General features: G+C 49.6%; 1 protein-coding gene across 4 annotated transcripts in view; it reads right to left on the bottom strand.

Annotated features, from left to right (window-relative positions):
* Positions 1-408: 408 nt before the first annotated feature.
* Positions 409-13,526, bottom strand: part of macrod2 (mono-ADP ribosylhydrolase 2) — a 357,904-nt gene continuing 344,786 nt past the window's right edge. For 3 of the 4 annotated variants that reach the window (XM_084667272.1, XM_084667271.1, XM_084667269.1), the window contains 4 exons: positions 8,690-8,752; positions 2,357-2,389; positions 2,006-2,077; positions 409-622 (listed from right to left, as the gene is read on the bottom strand). In XM_084667272.1, coding sequence (XP_084523398.1) covers positions 603-622; positions 2,006-2,077; positions 2,357-2,389; positions 8,690-8,752 — 188 coding nt within the window. In that variant the 3' untranslated portion in view covers positions 409-602. The remainder of the gene's footprint in view (positions 623-2,005; positions 2,078-2,356; positions 2,390-8,689; positions 8,753-13,526) is intronic. The other variant, XM_084667270.1, reaches the window with a different exon arrangement.

Below are 13,526 nucleotides of genomic sequence, written 5' to 3' on the forward strand. Positions count from 1 at the left end.
TTTTCACACTTTCAAACTGTCGGCCAACAGACGCTTGCAAGTTCTCCTCTGTAGCCAGTCAAGACAAAACACTGCGCAACTTTCGTTTTTAACTTTTCCAACGGAACAAAAGATGGTCGAAGCTCAGCTTTTCTCTAGAGTTTTTTTGTTTGCATGTTATTTTCATGTATGAATACTGGTTGCTGTATTCATGGATTGGTTAGTGTGACTACTACTGCACTACACATGCACCCACAAGCTCTTTATCAAAATGGCCGATCTCTTCGTCAGCAGGCGTGGCGTGGTTTCGTCAGGAATGTCTCGTCAACAATGACACTCAGTGAAGTATGGCTCATCTCTTACGGTTTGATATGTTCAAGTTTCCTAGCATATGTTTTATACATACATACATATTCAATCGATAACGAATCAAATGACAAATTTTTATAACAGAGATCAAAAGTTAAGTAAAATGGGGAATGGGGTTTGTGTGGTGTAGGACTTGTGTTCTCCTCCCAGGTGCAGTGTCAAAGGCCATGACTGTTTGGTTCCGGTACTGGTGTAGAGGACCCTCACACAGTTGGCTGGCTCTTCCATGAGGTCGCGTGTCCCCCCTCCGCTGGTTATTCATTATTTTCCGGGTCTGGGAAGAGATAACCAGGAGATAAATGCTGGTTTATGCCCGGAGCAGAGTGAGTGGACCAACATGCCAGAGGGTCTAAGTTATGGCTACCTCAGACTGGCGCTCTGCTGGAGAAGATTTATCTCAGTCTGGTCACCTCATAAAAACACTGACTCTACTGTGAGGACCTACTAAATAATGAGGTTTATTGCAGCTTATCTGATATGATCATTTCAACCGTCCAAGGAGAAAAACGAGGGGGCTAAGCTTACTGCTCACTAGTTATAAAACGAGCTCAACCTTCTACATAACCAGAACACATCTCAGAGGTGCTTTATGGGAAGGCACACAGGAAGTTCGCTATGTTATGTTCAGCTTGGCTCCTTCTGTAGTTCTGCCTCCCTGGAACTTGATGTTGTTCAAGAACCTTTCCTGGTGACACGCACTTGCAAGTCTGTCTGCCAAGTCACATGATGCCAGCGCTTTCAAGTCCAAAGCAATCCTCACAATCTGTTCACAACAATGTCTCCTGGTTTATCTGGGTGAGCAGCAACATATTCTATATTTGCATTCCATTGCAGTGGTGCTACAGACAAGTAACTTGCAGAGACTCCCACATCTAGACCCTCCTCTAACTAAACACATTCAAATGACATGCAAAATGTTATTATGTTACATCTCCATGGAGACCTGAAAATGACAACATTGCGGTATCCTTATCCGATGTGATTTATCAACATTACTATTGGCCCTGCAGCCTGTGTCGGTTCCAGGTTGAGATAATATGCAATTCACGTTTGATTTATTAAATGTCTGATAGTTGAGTTAGTAGGCAATTCATCACACTCCATCTCCAAAGGCAGGCTGACAAGTGCATCCCAAAATATCAGGGTCATAGCTGCGTGCCTGAGACGAGGAGAGAGGACTCATCCAGGAAACACGGAGAGTGAAAACCCTGTCTGCCAGGCAGCTCCTCTAGCACTGTACCTCTTCAGAGAGGAGAAGAAGAAGGAGGAGGAGGAGGAGGAGGAGGAGGAAGAGGAGGAGGAAGGAGAGGAGGCAGACTGGGACGAGAGGAATGTCTTTGGAGGGGTGGAGAGAGAGAGAGAGAGAGAGAGAGAGGAGGTGGTGGAGAGAGAGAGGAAGAGAGAGAGAGGAAGAAGAAGAGGGGAGGAGGAAGGAGGTGAAGATGGAAAGAGGGAGGGTGGAACAGAATACTAACGGATTCTCAACCCACTCTGGAGACATGAGGGGTTCTCAGACAGAAGTGAGTTTGGACTTAGCAGCTGTGGCCACTAATAAGGATCTGTAGTAGGAGGATGCAGATCAGAGACGTGACGAGTCAGAGTGTGTGTGTGTGTGTGTGTGAGAGGCAGACTCCCTCCTCCCCCTCCTGCTGCTTACCTTTGGACTGAGTGCTGTCGGTTTGAGTTAAATCAGATCCTTGCGAGCCCTCGGTCAGAGCTTTCATCTCCACTAGAGAGAGAAAGAGAGAGAGTGAGGGAGAGAGGGAGAGGAAGAGGAAGAGGGGGAGAGAGAGAGAGAGACAGGAGGGAAGGAGCAGAGGAGCAGAGGAGATGACAATCATAGCTGTGTGTGTCATGCTGAGGGCAGAGCTTGGGGCAGCTCAGATACCTCTGCTATGGTTTACTCACCAGAAGTGATGCAAGTTTAAAAATCACAACTGTACACCCTCAAAATCTAAAACCATCACACATAATTCATAAAAATAATAATTGAACCTGGTAATCTCACCTTCCCTGTTGGCACAGTCTGCAGGTTTTTCTGCTATTAGAAAACACAGAATGAGACAAACATCCACAATTACTATTTGAACTTTAAGAACTCAAGCCCACAACATCCTCACAAGTACAGTTGCCCTGGCCAGCCCCCATGCTTCCTGGTTGAGGAATCGAAGGGTCCAATCAGAGCAGAGTTTCATCTGAATTGTGACATCATTGTAGTCAGTTAAAACTTCCAGTCAATAACAACAACAACATTAAGCACCCCCCCCGCCCACCCCCTCCCTCCCCCTCACCACTCTAGAAAATCAAACAGGACTCCAAACCCCAGGCCTCACATCCACACTTCCATCAGGCTATGGATGGTACTTAGCTCATCAAAGTCGCCCATGCCTGAAAATTCAATGCCTTCCTAAAGAGTCCTACTTCAAAACGGAACAAAACAAATGCGAGGAGAGGGAGAGAGATGCATGCAAAATTAATTACAGACTGCCGTCGGTCTCAGGCAGAATGAGAACCTTCACGCCTCTCCCCATCTGCCTAACCCTCCATCCCTACGTTCTCCCTGCCTCTACCTCCTCCTCGCTGTCTCCCTCCATCTCTCTGTTCTCTCTTCCTCCTCCCCTCCTCCCTGTCTCCCTCCCTTCTCTCTCCACCTCTCAGCAGTCACACAGCTCACTCTCTCCCTCGCTCCCTCGACAAGTCTGTCTCCCCCTTTCTCTCCCTCGCTCTCTAGACAAGTCTGTCTCCCCCTTTCTCTCCCTCGCTCTCTAGACAAGTCTGTCTCCCCCTTTCTCTCCCTCGCTCTCTAGACAAGTCTGTCTCCCCCTTTCTCTCCCTCGCTCTCTAGACAAGTCTGTCTCCCCCTTTCTCTCCCTCGTTCTCTAGACAAGTCTCTCTGCCTCCCCCTCCCCAACACCCTCTTCCAAACAACCCACACCATCAAAATAACCAGCCTCCCTAGGCAGACTGACAATGATGTAAACAAATACAAAGTCCTTAGCAATGATGGGAGAAAGTGTATTATTCAAAATGCTTGCCTTGTAGCCTGTATCTATATCAGCAAACTGATTCTCGGTAAGTCATGACATTTAATCTGGCTAGAGATGCCAAGCTCCTCTGTGGTGGCTACATCTTTATGCGAGCCAGCCATCTTCCAGCCGGCGTCTGAAATGAGGGGAGCCGGAATTTGTGGACAGTTCAATCATGCTATACAGCATCGATTCCTATAGCAATCTCAAACTGTGGGCTGAGGGTAATGGGCTTTGGAGAGGACAGGCATTACAATGCATTCCCAACATAAAACTGTTTTCATCTACGCTAGCTTTTTGGAATGGGATTTCTCTCTCTCTCTCTCTCTCTCTCTCTCTCTCTCTCTCTCTCTCTCTCTCTCTCTCTCTCTCTCTCTCTCTCATTCTCTCTCTCTCTCTCTCTCTCTCTCTCTCTCTCTCTCTCTCTCTCTCGATCTTTCACAGAGAGCTGGCCGCAGGGAGAAAATGGAAAGGAAGGCGACACCATTCAGAGACCTGAGCATTACTCTGTTCTAATCAAAGCAGCAGATTTTTCTCTGGATTCATCCCCTGCGTACATTCTCTTACTGTGAACAACTAGAATGGTTTGGTCTGGCTTTACACACGTTCAAATATTGAACAAGCATAAATGTGAATACACTAAGTGCTTGTCATTGATAGATGATAATGTATCATTAATATGAAGTAATAGACCTGGGTCTCGGACATGAAAGGACATATTGGAGTGTGTGGAGTGTCCCTCTCTCTCTCTCTCTCTCTCTCTCTCTCTCTCTCTCTCTCTCTCTCTCTCTCTCTCTCTCTCTCTCTCTCTCTCTCTCTCTCTCTCTCTCTCTCTCTCTCTCTCTCTCTCTCTCTCTCTCTCTCTCTCTCTCTCTCTCTCTCTCTCTCTCTCTCTCTCTCTGTCTCTGTGTCTGTCTGTCTGTCTGTCTCTCTCTCTACCTGTCTGTCCACCTATCTCTCTACCTGCCTGCTTGCCTGCCTGCCTGCCTGTCTGTGTGAAGCTTCCAGCCTCAGACTGTGTCTCATGTGGCTGCAGTACGCCGCTGACAGAAGAGGCCCATCGTTTAGGGTTGGGCGTGCGGTGGATGCAAACACGAAAACAAGATGGAGGAGGGCAGAATATCAAGACCCTGTCAAGGCTCTGGAGAAACTCCTTCCTTAAAGAACCCTGAGAATACAGAGTGGTCTATCTCTCTGCCACAGACAGACTGTCTAACATCTAAGACTCACAACATGGACACTGTCTATCACTTGTGGGAGGCATTGTGAGTTCAAATCAGGATGCGGGTAGTTGGGGGGGAAGATAGATGGAATGTGATGCTGAACTTGATCTACCGGTGGGTCAAGTAGTTTGCTATTGTACTGAATAGTTGGTTTTGCTGGGGAATGGCTGCTTTCAAATTGAGCAAAACATCATAAAGTTTGAATCCATTTGCACTGCATACAGAGAGGGTGTTTCTGATTGGTTCTTTGTGGGTGGTATTCTCTAGTGTCCTGGAAAACAACCCACAGACAATGTGTGTGTGTGTGTGTGTGTGTGTGCATGTCCGTGTGTGTGTGTGTGCATGTCCGTGTGTGTGTGTGTGCATGTCCGTGTGTGTGAAAGAGGAAAGGAGACTGAGGGAGAGAGGAAGATCACTAGCTATAAGTCATCTTATATGCAGACAAGCAGAAAATTAAATTCTCCACCTTCCTTTCGTTGAGGAGACAGGAGAATCTTCCTTAAACTTTTGTTGGTCAGCGTTAATTCACTAAATAATACAGCAAGAGAGAGTCAGTCGGCGAGAACTTGACTTTCAAACGCAAGCAGACCATCTCTGGATGCAAGATAATCCACTGTCACATGGGTAACAGCACAAGTGCATTAAGTAGAACAACTCTCCTAGAATCAGCCCCCCTACCCAGATTAGACTCATCCTTTGTGTGGGGCTCCGCAGTGCAGCTATGCATCACAAGGAGGGTTTAGTCTCCAGACGTTACTCTGGGAAGAAAGCCTCAGCCTCCACCATGAGACGCTCCTGTGCTTAATGTTCCAGACTGAAGGGCAGGGACAGTGGAGGGTCGTGGGTCCCAGCGCTGCCACTCTGCACCTGGGCAGGGCCTCCACCCCTCTCCACCCCTCCTGGAGGAGAGGAGGGCTCCTTGGGGGTGGGAGGGAGCTCTGTGCGCTCATGCCCTTCGGTGTCGATAACACCCGCTCCCTCGCTTGATATCCGACCGTGGCCTCCACATTCCTCCCTGAGGCTGGGTCTGGAGGCTGGCCCTGGAGGCTGGCCCTGGAGGCTGGGAGTAGAGGCTGGTCTTGATCCCAGGCTGCTCTCACAGGTGTCCAGCTGCTCTGGACCCCCCCCCCCCTCCTCCCCCCTTTATTGAAAGCTGAGTCACCCTGGAAGACCACTTTGGTTTCTCCAGTGAGGCGGTGCAGTTCTTTAAAAAGGCAAACACAGCACCTCGGGGCTAACATATTTCTGACCCACGCCAAATAAATTAAATAAAATGCTGTTGGATGATGCTGATGGAAAATATCTTTCACCAGTGGCAGTAACCATTTCTGTCTCAACTGAGCTGAGGGAGTCTGGGGAATGTACCCCCTCCTCCCTTTCCCCCCTACCCCCCCCCCCCCAAGCTCCTCCTCCACCCTACCCCTAACCCCCCCCTCCTCCTCCCTCCTACCCCACCTCCTCCTCCCTCCTACCCCTAACCCCCCCTCCCCCCTCCTCCTCCTCCCACCTACCCTCCTCCCCCCTCCTACCCCTAACCCCCCCCTCCTCCTCCCTCCTACCCCACCTCCTCCTCCCTCCTACCCCTAACCCCCCCTCCCCCTCCTCCCACCTACCCTCCTCCCCCCTCCTACCCCTAACCCCCCCCTCCTCCTCCCTCCTACCCCACCTCCTCCTCCCTCCTACCCCCCCCCCTCCCCCAGCTCCTCAGCAGACAGTGGGAGGGTCTGAGGGGCTTTGATGGTGCTGTGGCACTTCACCCTGAGAAAATAAGATCAGTAGAAAACAAAGATGGAGCCTTGTCTGGGTCACTGCTTGTTTTCTCCAGACACTCGTTGCTGAGCAGGTGAGACTGCCTTTCACTGGGAGAGTGGGAGAGACAGAAAGCTGGGTGGCCGGTGTGCGCTGATAGGCTGATCTTAATGTGGGCCATGTATGTTAAACAAGTGTCCCAGAGCCTTTCATTACACTTTGGATCCACTAATAGCCATGGGACCCAATCTCCTTATTGAACAGATCATTAAAGACATCTCCTTGCTCATGCAAAACAAGAGTGGGCAACCCTTAACAAGTGCCTCGACCAAAGGAACTAATGAGCGAGTAAATGTGGAAACCAAGGCCATTTTCAAATGTAAATGTTACAAGCTTGTAGTGAGGGGCAAAGGGAAATTCAGGACCTGAATGAGCTGCCCCCCTCAAAGGGGTAAAAAGCTGTTTGGGGGCTGCACTTGATGGGGGCCAGTGTTTTCATTGCTGTGACATGGTACACTGTCTCACAATCTAAGCCAATTAGGAAGCACCAAGCTGTGACCAGAGAGGGAGGAGGGAAACGGGCCAGTCTGTTCAGTCCATGCTGTGACTAGCTCTCCTGCTCTGCTACTGTGAACAGTTAAGAGTCTTCATCAATATTCCGCCTTTCCCTTTCTCTGATAAAGAAAGCAGAGGTTGTGGACGCTAAATGGCATTGTGCCCAGGATTAGAGGTGCCTCGCGGAGGCAGTTGCGAGGCAGGAACGGAGTCGCCTGCAGGAGCAGAGAGGGCCCTGGCGGTCACACCACGCCGTGGACACGCTTGACAAGACGAGGAAACACAACGTGGGCTGAATGGGTGGACAGAGAACTAGAAGCCATCTGGTCTGGGTGTCCAGCCTAAGCCAGAGAGAGGGGGAGAGGGTTAGAGGGCACAGAGACAGACGCAAGAAGGCAGGGAAAGGAAAAGAAAAGAGCACGGTGTACACAGAACACACAGGGTCAAAAACACACCAAAGGAAAAGTGGTCGAAAGCATAACAGAGACAGAGAATAGAGAGAATCAAAACTAAAGAAAGAGCTTTTTTCGCTTTCTTCATCGTCTGTCTGTGTTCTCCCTCCCTCCCTCCCGCCCAAATCATCCAGAGAGAGAGACACAGCGGTCTGCCGCAGACACAAATCGGACAAGTGTGCGGAAGACTGCAGATGAAAGCGCTGACTGAATAGCTGCGACTGATTAAGCGTAGAAGAAGAGCAGGAGACAACACAGAAATAGAGCAGGGAGTGAAGAAGAAATGCAAAAGAGGCCTCCCCGTGCGTGACCTACATACCTGCTAAACCTGCTGTCAGCACCGGCCTCATCCTCTCTCATCACTTAGAGAATTACTTTACATCATCTCTGGCCTCTCCCCGCACTGAGCGAGGCGTGGAGGCAGGAAGCTGCCCACTGATGCCTGTCTCTGAAGGCCCTGGCACGCCTTCTGGGCCATGAGACAGGTGTCTGCTGGGCGGAGTGAAAGCAGAGCGAGAGAGAGGAGCTCCCTAACCCCTCGCTGTAAGTGGGACACGCCACAGCTTCCGGAAGCCCCCGAGATGCTGACGCCTATTTCAAACGCAGGCACGCCTCAAGACACACACAGTGTTTCTGACTTTGGTGTATCTGATGGGACAATTCCTTCTTTTCTTTTCCGTGAGAGATGGTGGATCTGAGTGGGGGCAGCGTGATCAAAGGGCTAGCTCAATGTGTAAGAGGGCGTAGCGCCACGCAGGGGGGCCAGGGTTTGAATGTCCCGCATGTCTTCCCATTTTCGCTCTCTGCATTCTTGTCATTCTTGTCTCTCCAACTGTCCAATCAATAAATTAATCCCCAAAAATATATATACCCCCCCAAAAAATTTAAAAGAATAGCTAATTCTGCCATGAGAGGGAAGAAGGTGCTGTCGGCCCAGTTTGAGGAGGTGATATGGGAGGAGGTGAGACAGGAGGAGGTGAGACAGGAGGAGGTGAGACGTGAGGAGGTGAGACGTGAGGAGGTGAGACAGGAGGAGGTGAGACAGGAGGAGGTGAGACGTGAGGAGGTGAGACAGGAGGAGGTGAGATGTGAGGAGGTGAGACAGGAGGAGGTGAGACGTGAGGAGGTGAGACAGGAGGAGGTGAGACAGGAGGAGGTGAGACAGGAGGAGGTGAGACGTGAGGAGGTGAGACAGGAGGAGGTGAGACAGGAGGAGGTGAGACAGGAGGAGGTGAGACGTGAGGAGGTGAGACAGGAGGAGGTGAGACGTGAGGAGGTGAGACGTGAGGAGGTGAGACAGGAGGAGGTGAGACGGGAGGAGGCTCGTGAGTCTCACCGTGGGACAATCCAGGGTCTTGTGATGATCCGTCAGTCTCCATCTTCTCCGCCTGCTCGTCTTCTAAGGGAAAAACAAAAGGTCAAGGTGAGTTAGGAGAGACACAAAGTGGAAAAGACTGCCGTTGGTTTCTACTTCTATTACTGCTAACTGACTGAAGATATTTTCCATCTTCAAACCTGCCAGAAGCATACAAACAGCCCCTGAAGAGGAAAGATCTCGTCCACATCTGACCTGACTCTAGAGGGTGTCAGTGGCTCGTGTGTGGAAGGGTTTGTGCCGTCACCATTCACTGTGTGTCGAGGGGATTGAGAGCGCAAAAAAAAAATATATATATATATATATATATATATACACACCTCTCCCAGACTTTTCAAACACAGGTGTGTTATAAGGCCGTAGGCTAACAAATGACACATCCAAACAGGCCGGCTTCCTCTTGGTAGATCCACAAAGGGAGGAGGAGAGAGTAGAGGGGAGCTGATCAAAAGAGGATCTTCAAAGCGGTGCAGAGAAAGCATGTCCCCAGTAGCCTATTAGAGGAGACCCTCTCCTGGAGAGCCTGGCTTTGATGCAGGGGTCCAGGCTAGAGGTGACCAGCATAATGGACACTCTGCACAATGCTGCAGTATTCTCAGACTCAACAAATCACAGAGGAATTTGAGTTTTTTGAAGTTGTGTGTTCCTCCCCAGTGAGCTAAGAGAGACTGCGGAACGATGTGAAGTGTTTTCGTGTCTCGCAAGGAAGCGCTGGGAACACGTCCTCTACGTTACCTCTTTAACTACAGACGGCGGACACTGTCATCATGGACGCAGTCGTCATGGATGTGGAGTCGGATGGCAGCGTGGTTGGGGTGCGGGGCAGGTGGGTGCAGGGTTGAGGTGGGTCGTGGGACCCCGACGTGGAACGAGCTCTCCGCGCGGAGAAGGACAGAGCAAGGATGGTTCCACGAGGCCTTCCCTCCCTCTGCCAAACACAGGGCTTGGCTCCAAATCACAACTCCAATTAAACGTAATCTTATGCCAACTGTTAACGATGCTTGGACAGTGCAGTGCTGCTGGCTAGCACGGCACAGCGCTCCACAACCACATTACGTACGTCAATAGTGTCCCTCAGAGCGCCCCACGCCGAAACAAAAGGACACAAAAGAACCAATTAAGGAATTCCCCTAACCTGCTCCCCCAGACGAAGGCCAAACGAGAGGAGCACTTCAGCCACACAAACACTCAGGACCACAACCGGCATGAGGATATTCCAAAGCATGCTGGGAGAAATCGTTCATAAGGTGTGTCAAATAAAATACACAAAAATAAAATAAAACAAATAAACTCCAAAACGCCAAAGAGGATATGCATGTCCTGTGTGCTTTCATGGATCTCTCAGATGTGTGAGACTCTATTTCTAACCGTCAGACATAAAAGTTGGTCCACGCCGAGCTGTACCACTGTGCCAACGATTCCCACATCGCCCAGGGCAAGTCTGGAAAGTTTCACAAGAGGCATTTCGGTTGGCATGTTGTGCTATTTGTATCAACAAAGTCAACAGGGGTACAAAGGCACACAGGAAAAAATCAAATAAATCGATAGCGTACCCTCCCTCCCAAACATCAAACCAACAAATGAGACGGATGAAACCAGGGCGGATGAGGAGGGCGGCGAGGCGGGGGGGAGCACACAGTCTGCATGGATCTTTCTATCTCTGATGGATGATTCCAGAGAGAGAGAGAGGGAGGGAGGGAGGGAGAGGGGGACATTGTTTTGGGGCACCATATGGCATAAGCGGGTACAGCTGTGTGCTTCAGCTTCGAGCCTCTCTGAGAGCCAGTGGGACACAGCGACGCTTCTAAAAAAAGCAGCAAACCATCAATACTTAAAGCGCTGCACCCACCAAGGAAACGAAAAGAAAGTTCGACACACCCCGAGTAAACAAGTAAATAAATGAACAAACACGTGAATGGATAATGACGGTCCCAAGAGTGCCTGCTCCTGTTTGTGTGTTTCTGCGATGTCACACGATGTGGAGTCCTAAATCTGAGACTGGCAGTATCACAGAGGAGAGGGAGAAAGACAGAGAGACAGAGAGACACAGAGAGAGAGAGAGAGAGAGAGAGAGAGAGAGAGAGAGAGAGAGAGAGAGAGAAAGAGAGAGACCGAGAGAGAGAGAGACAGAAAAAAAGAGAGAGAGAGACCGAGAGAGAGAGACAGAGAGAGAGATTGAGAGAGGGAGACAGAGGAAGAGGGAAAGAGAGAGGAAGAGAAAAGTATGTATGTGTTAAGGTCTTTGCACACTGAGTCTGAAATGTGTGTCCGTAATGTTCGCGCGTTAAAAATTAAATACAACCTCACGTTATGTCAATCGCGTTTACACACTGCCTCCGAAACTTTCGGCCGTCAAAAGAAAGTTTGTATTGGGTTCGATTTTCTGCGTTTTTCGCATCCATAGCTAGCACTTTGAGAGTTTTTTTGACAATTCAGAGCCACCGAATTTTGAGGCTGACGATAAGGAAAAAACGCATACGAAAAATGTTCACTGTGTGCAAGGGCCTTAAGAGACATATATATATATATATATATATATATATATATATATATATATATATATATATAGAAAGAGAGAGAAGGAGAAAATGTGAGTGTGTATGTGAGACAGAGAAAGAGTGTGAGAAAGAGATAAAGAGAGACAAAGCAGAGAAATGTAAAAAGATGAATCAAAAATGGGTGGAAACAGACTGACCTAGTGTAATGGTGCAGATAGGAAAGAGAGATAGCTGTGACATCCAGCTGAGTAGACCTATCTCCTCTCCTCCTTCTCTTTTCTCCCTCCTCCTCCTCATCCCTCCTCCTCATCCCTCTCTCCTCCCTGTAGGGTTCCTCCACCCCAGGTTTAGTATGCCACCCCAGGCTTCCTCTGCCCACCCCCCCTCCCTACCCCCACCCCCCTCCTCCGCCTGACCCCGGCCACACACACTTACACCCTCCACCTGAGGACTCTCCCTCCCCACACCCTCCACCAGCTGTCAAGGACCAGGGCTCAGAGAGGAGACACAGCCTGCTGCGGTGGTCAGCTATGGGAAACGGAAATGAGCAGAAGCACCTCCTTTAACAGCTTGTTTAAGATGCAGGAAGCCCCTACCCTCACACATACACACAGCTGCTTGCTTCTGATTCACCCGACTGTCAACACCAGAAAGCAGTCCAACAAAAAATGATCTGCCCAGTTTGGTTTGGCGAGCGAGAATTGTACTTTATTTGGTGTCGGAGGAAAGTCAGACCGGAAGGAGTGATGAGATACAGTCTCTTTAAATCCAGTAATGTTGGGAGAAGCAAGTCTTTAAATCTCACCTATTGAGACAGGATATCCTCTCTAGAAGAAGAACCACACTGCATGAAGGGAAAACGTCATGCAGTAATCTTGCTACGCAGATTAATTTATTTGTTGCTTAGGGATATGAGGGCCTCTTTTTAATGTATGTGCCAACAGCTTACTGAGGCGATTACTGCGCCCAAAAGTTTCACAAAAACAAAAATCTTTTGATAGATTTGTTTTCTTTGTAAAACATTGATTATGAGTATTTACATAATGAATGGGACTGTGTCTGCAATACTCAATCCATTTGATTTATTTTCGGATAACATTTTTGACAAGAAATCTCTGCCATTTCAACACAGCGATGGCACAGTGCGTGAGCAGAATATGGTATCCTGTCCATGCACAGAGGGCCAGGATAGACATGTTGGGTGTATATATGAACCCCACTAACATAGCTTATAGACAGATTTTCAATCGAATTAGTTAGTGTAGCCTTTTCCATCTGCAATGCACTGAGGTTTCCAAACACACAGCTGAACTGCACCGTGACCAACCCAGACCCTCAAGACAAGGACACCCTCTCAGGAAAACTCAGAGAGAAAACGGGTTAGAAACCTTGAGAGGACAATTCAGGGAGGCTCCCTTCCTCCAGAGAGAACAGTTCAGGGAGGGCTCTCCTCCTCCAGAGAGGACAGTTCAGGGAGGGCTCTCCTCTTCCAGAGAGGACAGTTCAGGGAGGGCTTCCCTCCTCCAGAGAGGACAGTTCAGGGAGGGCTTCCCTCCTCCAGAGAGGACAGTTCAGGGAGGGCTCTCCTCCTCCAGAGAGGACAGTTCAGGGAGGGCTCTCCTCCTCCAGAGAGGACAGTTCAGGGAGGGCTTCCCTCCTCCAGAGAGGACAGTTCAGGGAGGGCTTCCCTCCTCCAGAGAGGACAGTTCAGGGAGGGCTTCCCTCCTCCAGAGAGGACAGTTCAGGGAAGGTTCCCTCTTCCAGAGAGGACAGTTTAGGGAGGGCTTCCCTCCTCCAGAGAGGACAGTTCAGGGAAGGTTCCCTCTTCCAGAGAGGACAGTTCAGGGAGGGCTCTCCTCCTCCAGAGAGGACAGTTCAGGGAGGGCTTCCCTCCTCCAGAGAGGACAGTTCAGGGAAGGTTCCCTCTTCCAGAGAGGACAGTTTAGGGAGGGCTTCCCTCCTCCAGAGAGGACAGTTCAGGGAAGGTTCCCTCTTCCAGAGAGGACAGTTCAGGGAGGGCTTCCCTCCTCCAGAGACGGATGAACATCAGGATGTTATCTTTCAAGAATCAATCTGCACTTGTGTGTGAGGGTGAGGTAAAGTCCTTTCCTAGAGTCCACAGATTAGAAGGATTGGATGGTGTTTGTCAGAGTATTGGCTTCTTGCAAGTGACAGATTTACAACCTTTGGGATATCCCAGCATGCAGCACGATGTTGTCATGTGTGAAAAACATGGGGTGACTGTAGTTGTGAATGTGTCTGTGCCCCCAGAGAGCACACAGGTGTGTTGGTGTGTGTGT

Source organism: Hypomesus nipponensis, chromosome 11, assembly GCF_054491055.1.
Source record: "Hypomesus nipponensis isolate SF chromosome 11, ASM5449105v1, whole genome shotgun sequence".
NCBI lineage: Eukaryota > Metazoa > Chordata > Actinopteri > Osmeriformes > Osmeridae > Hypomesus > Hypomesus nipponensis.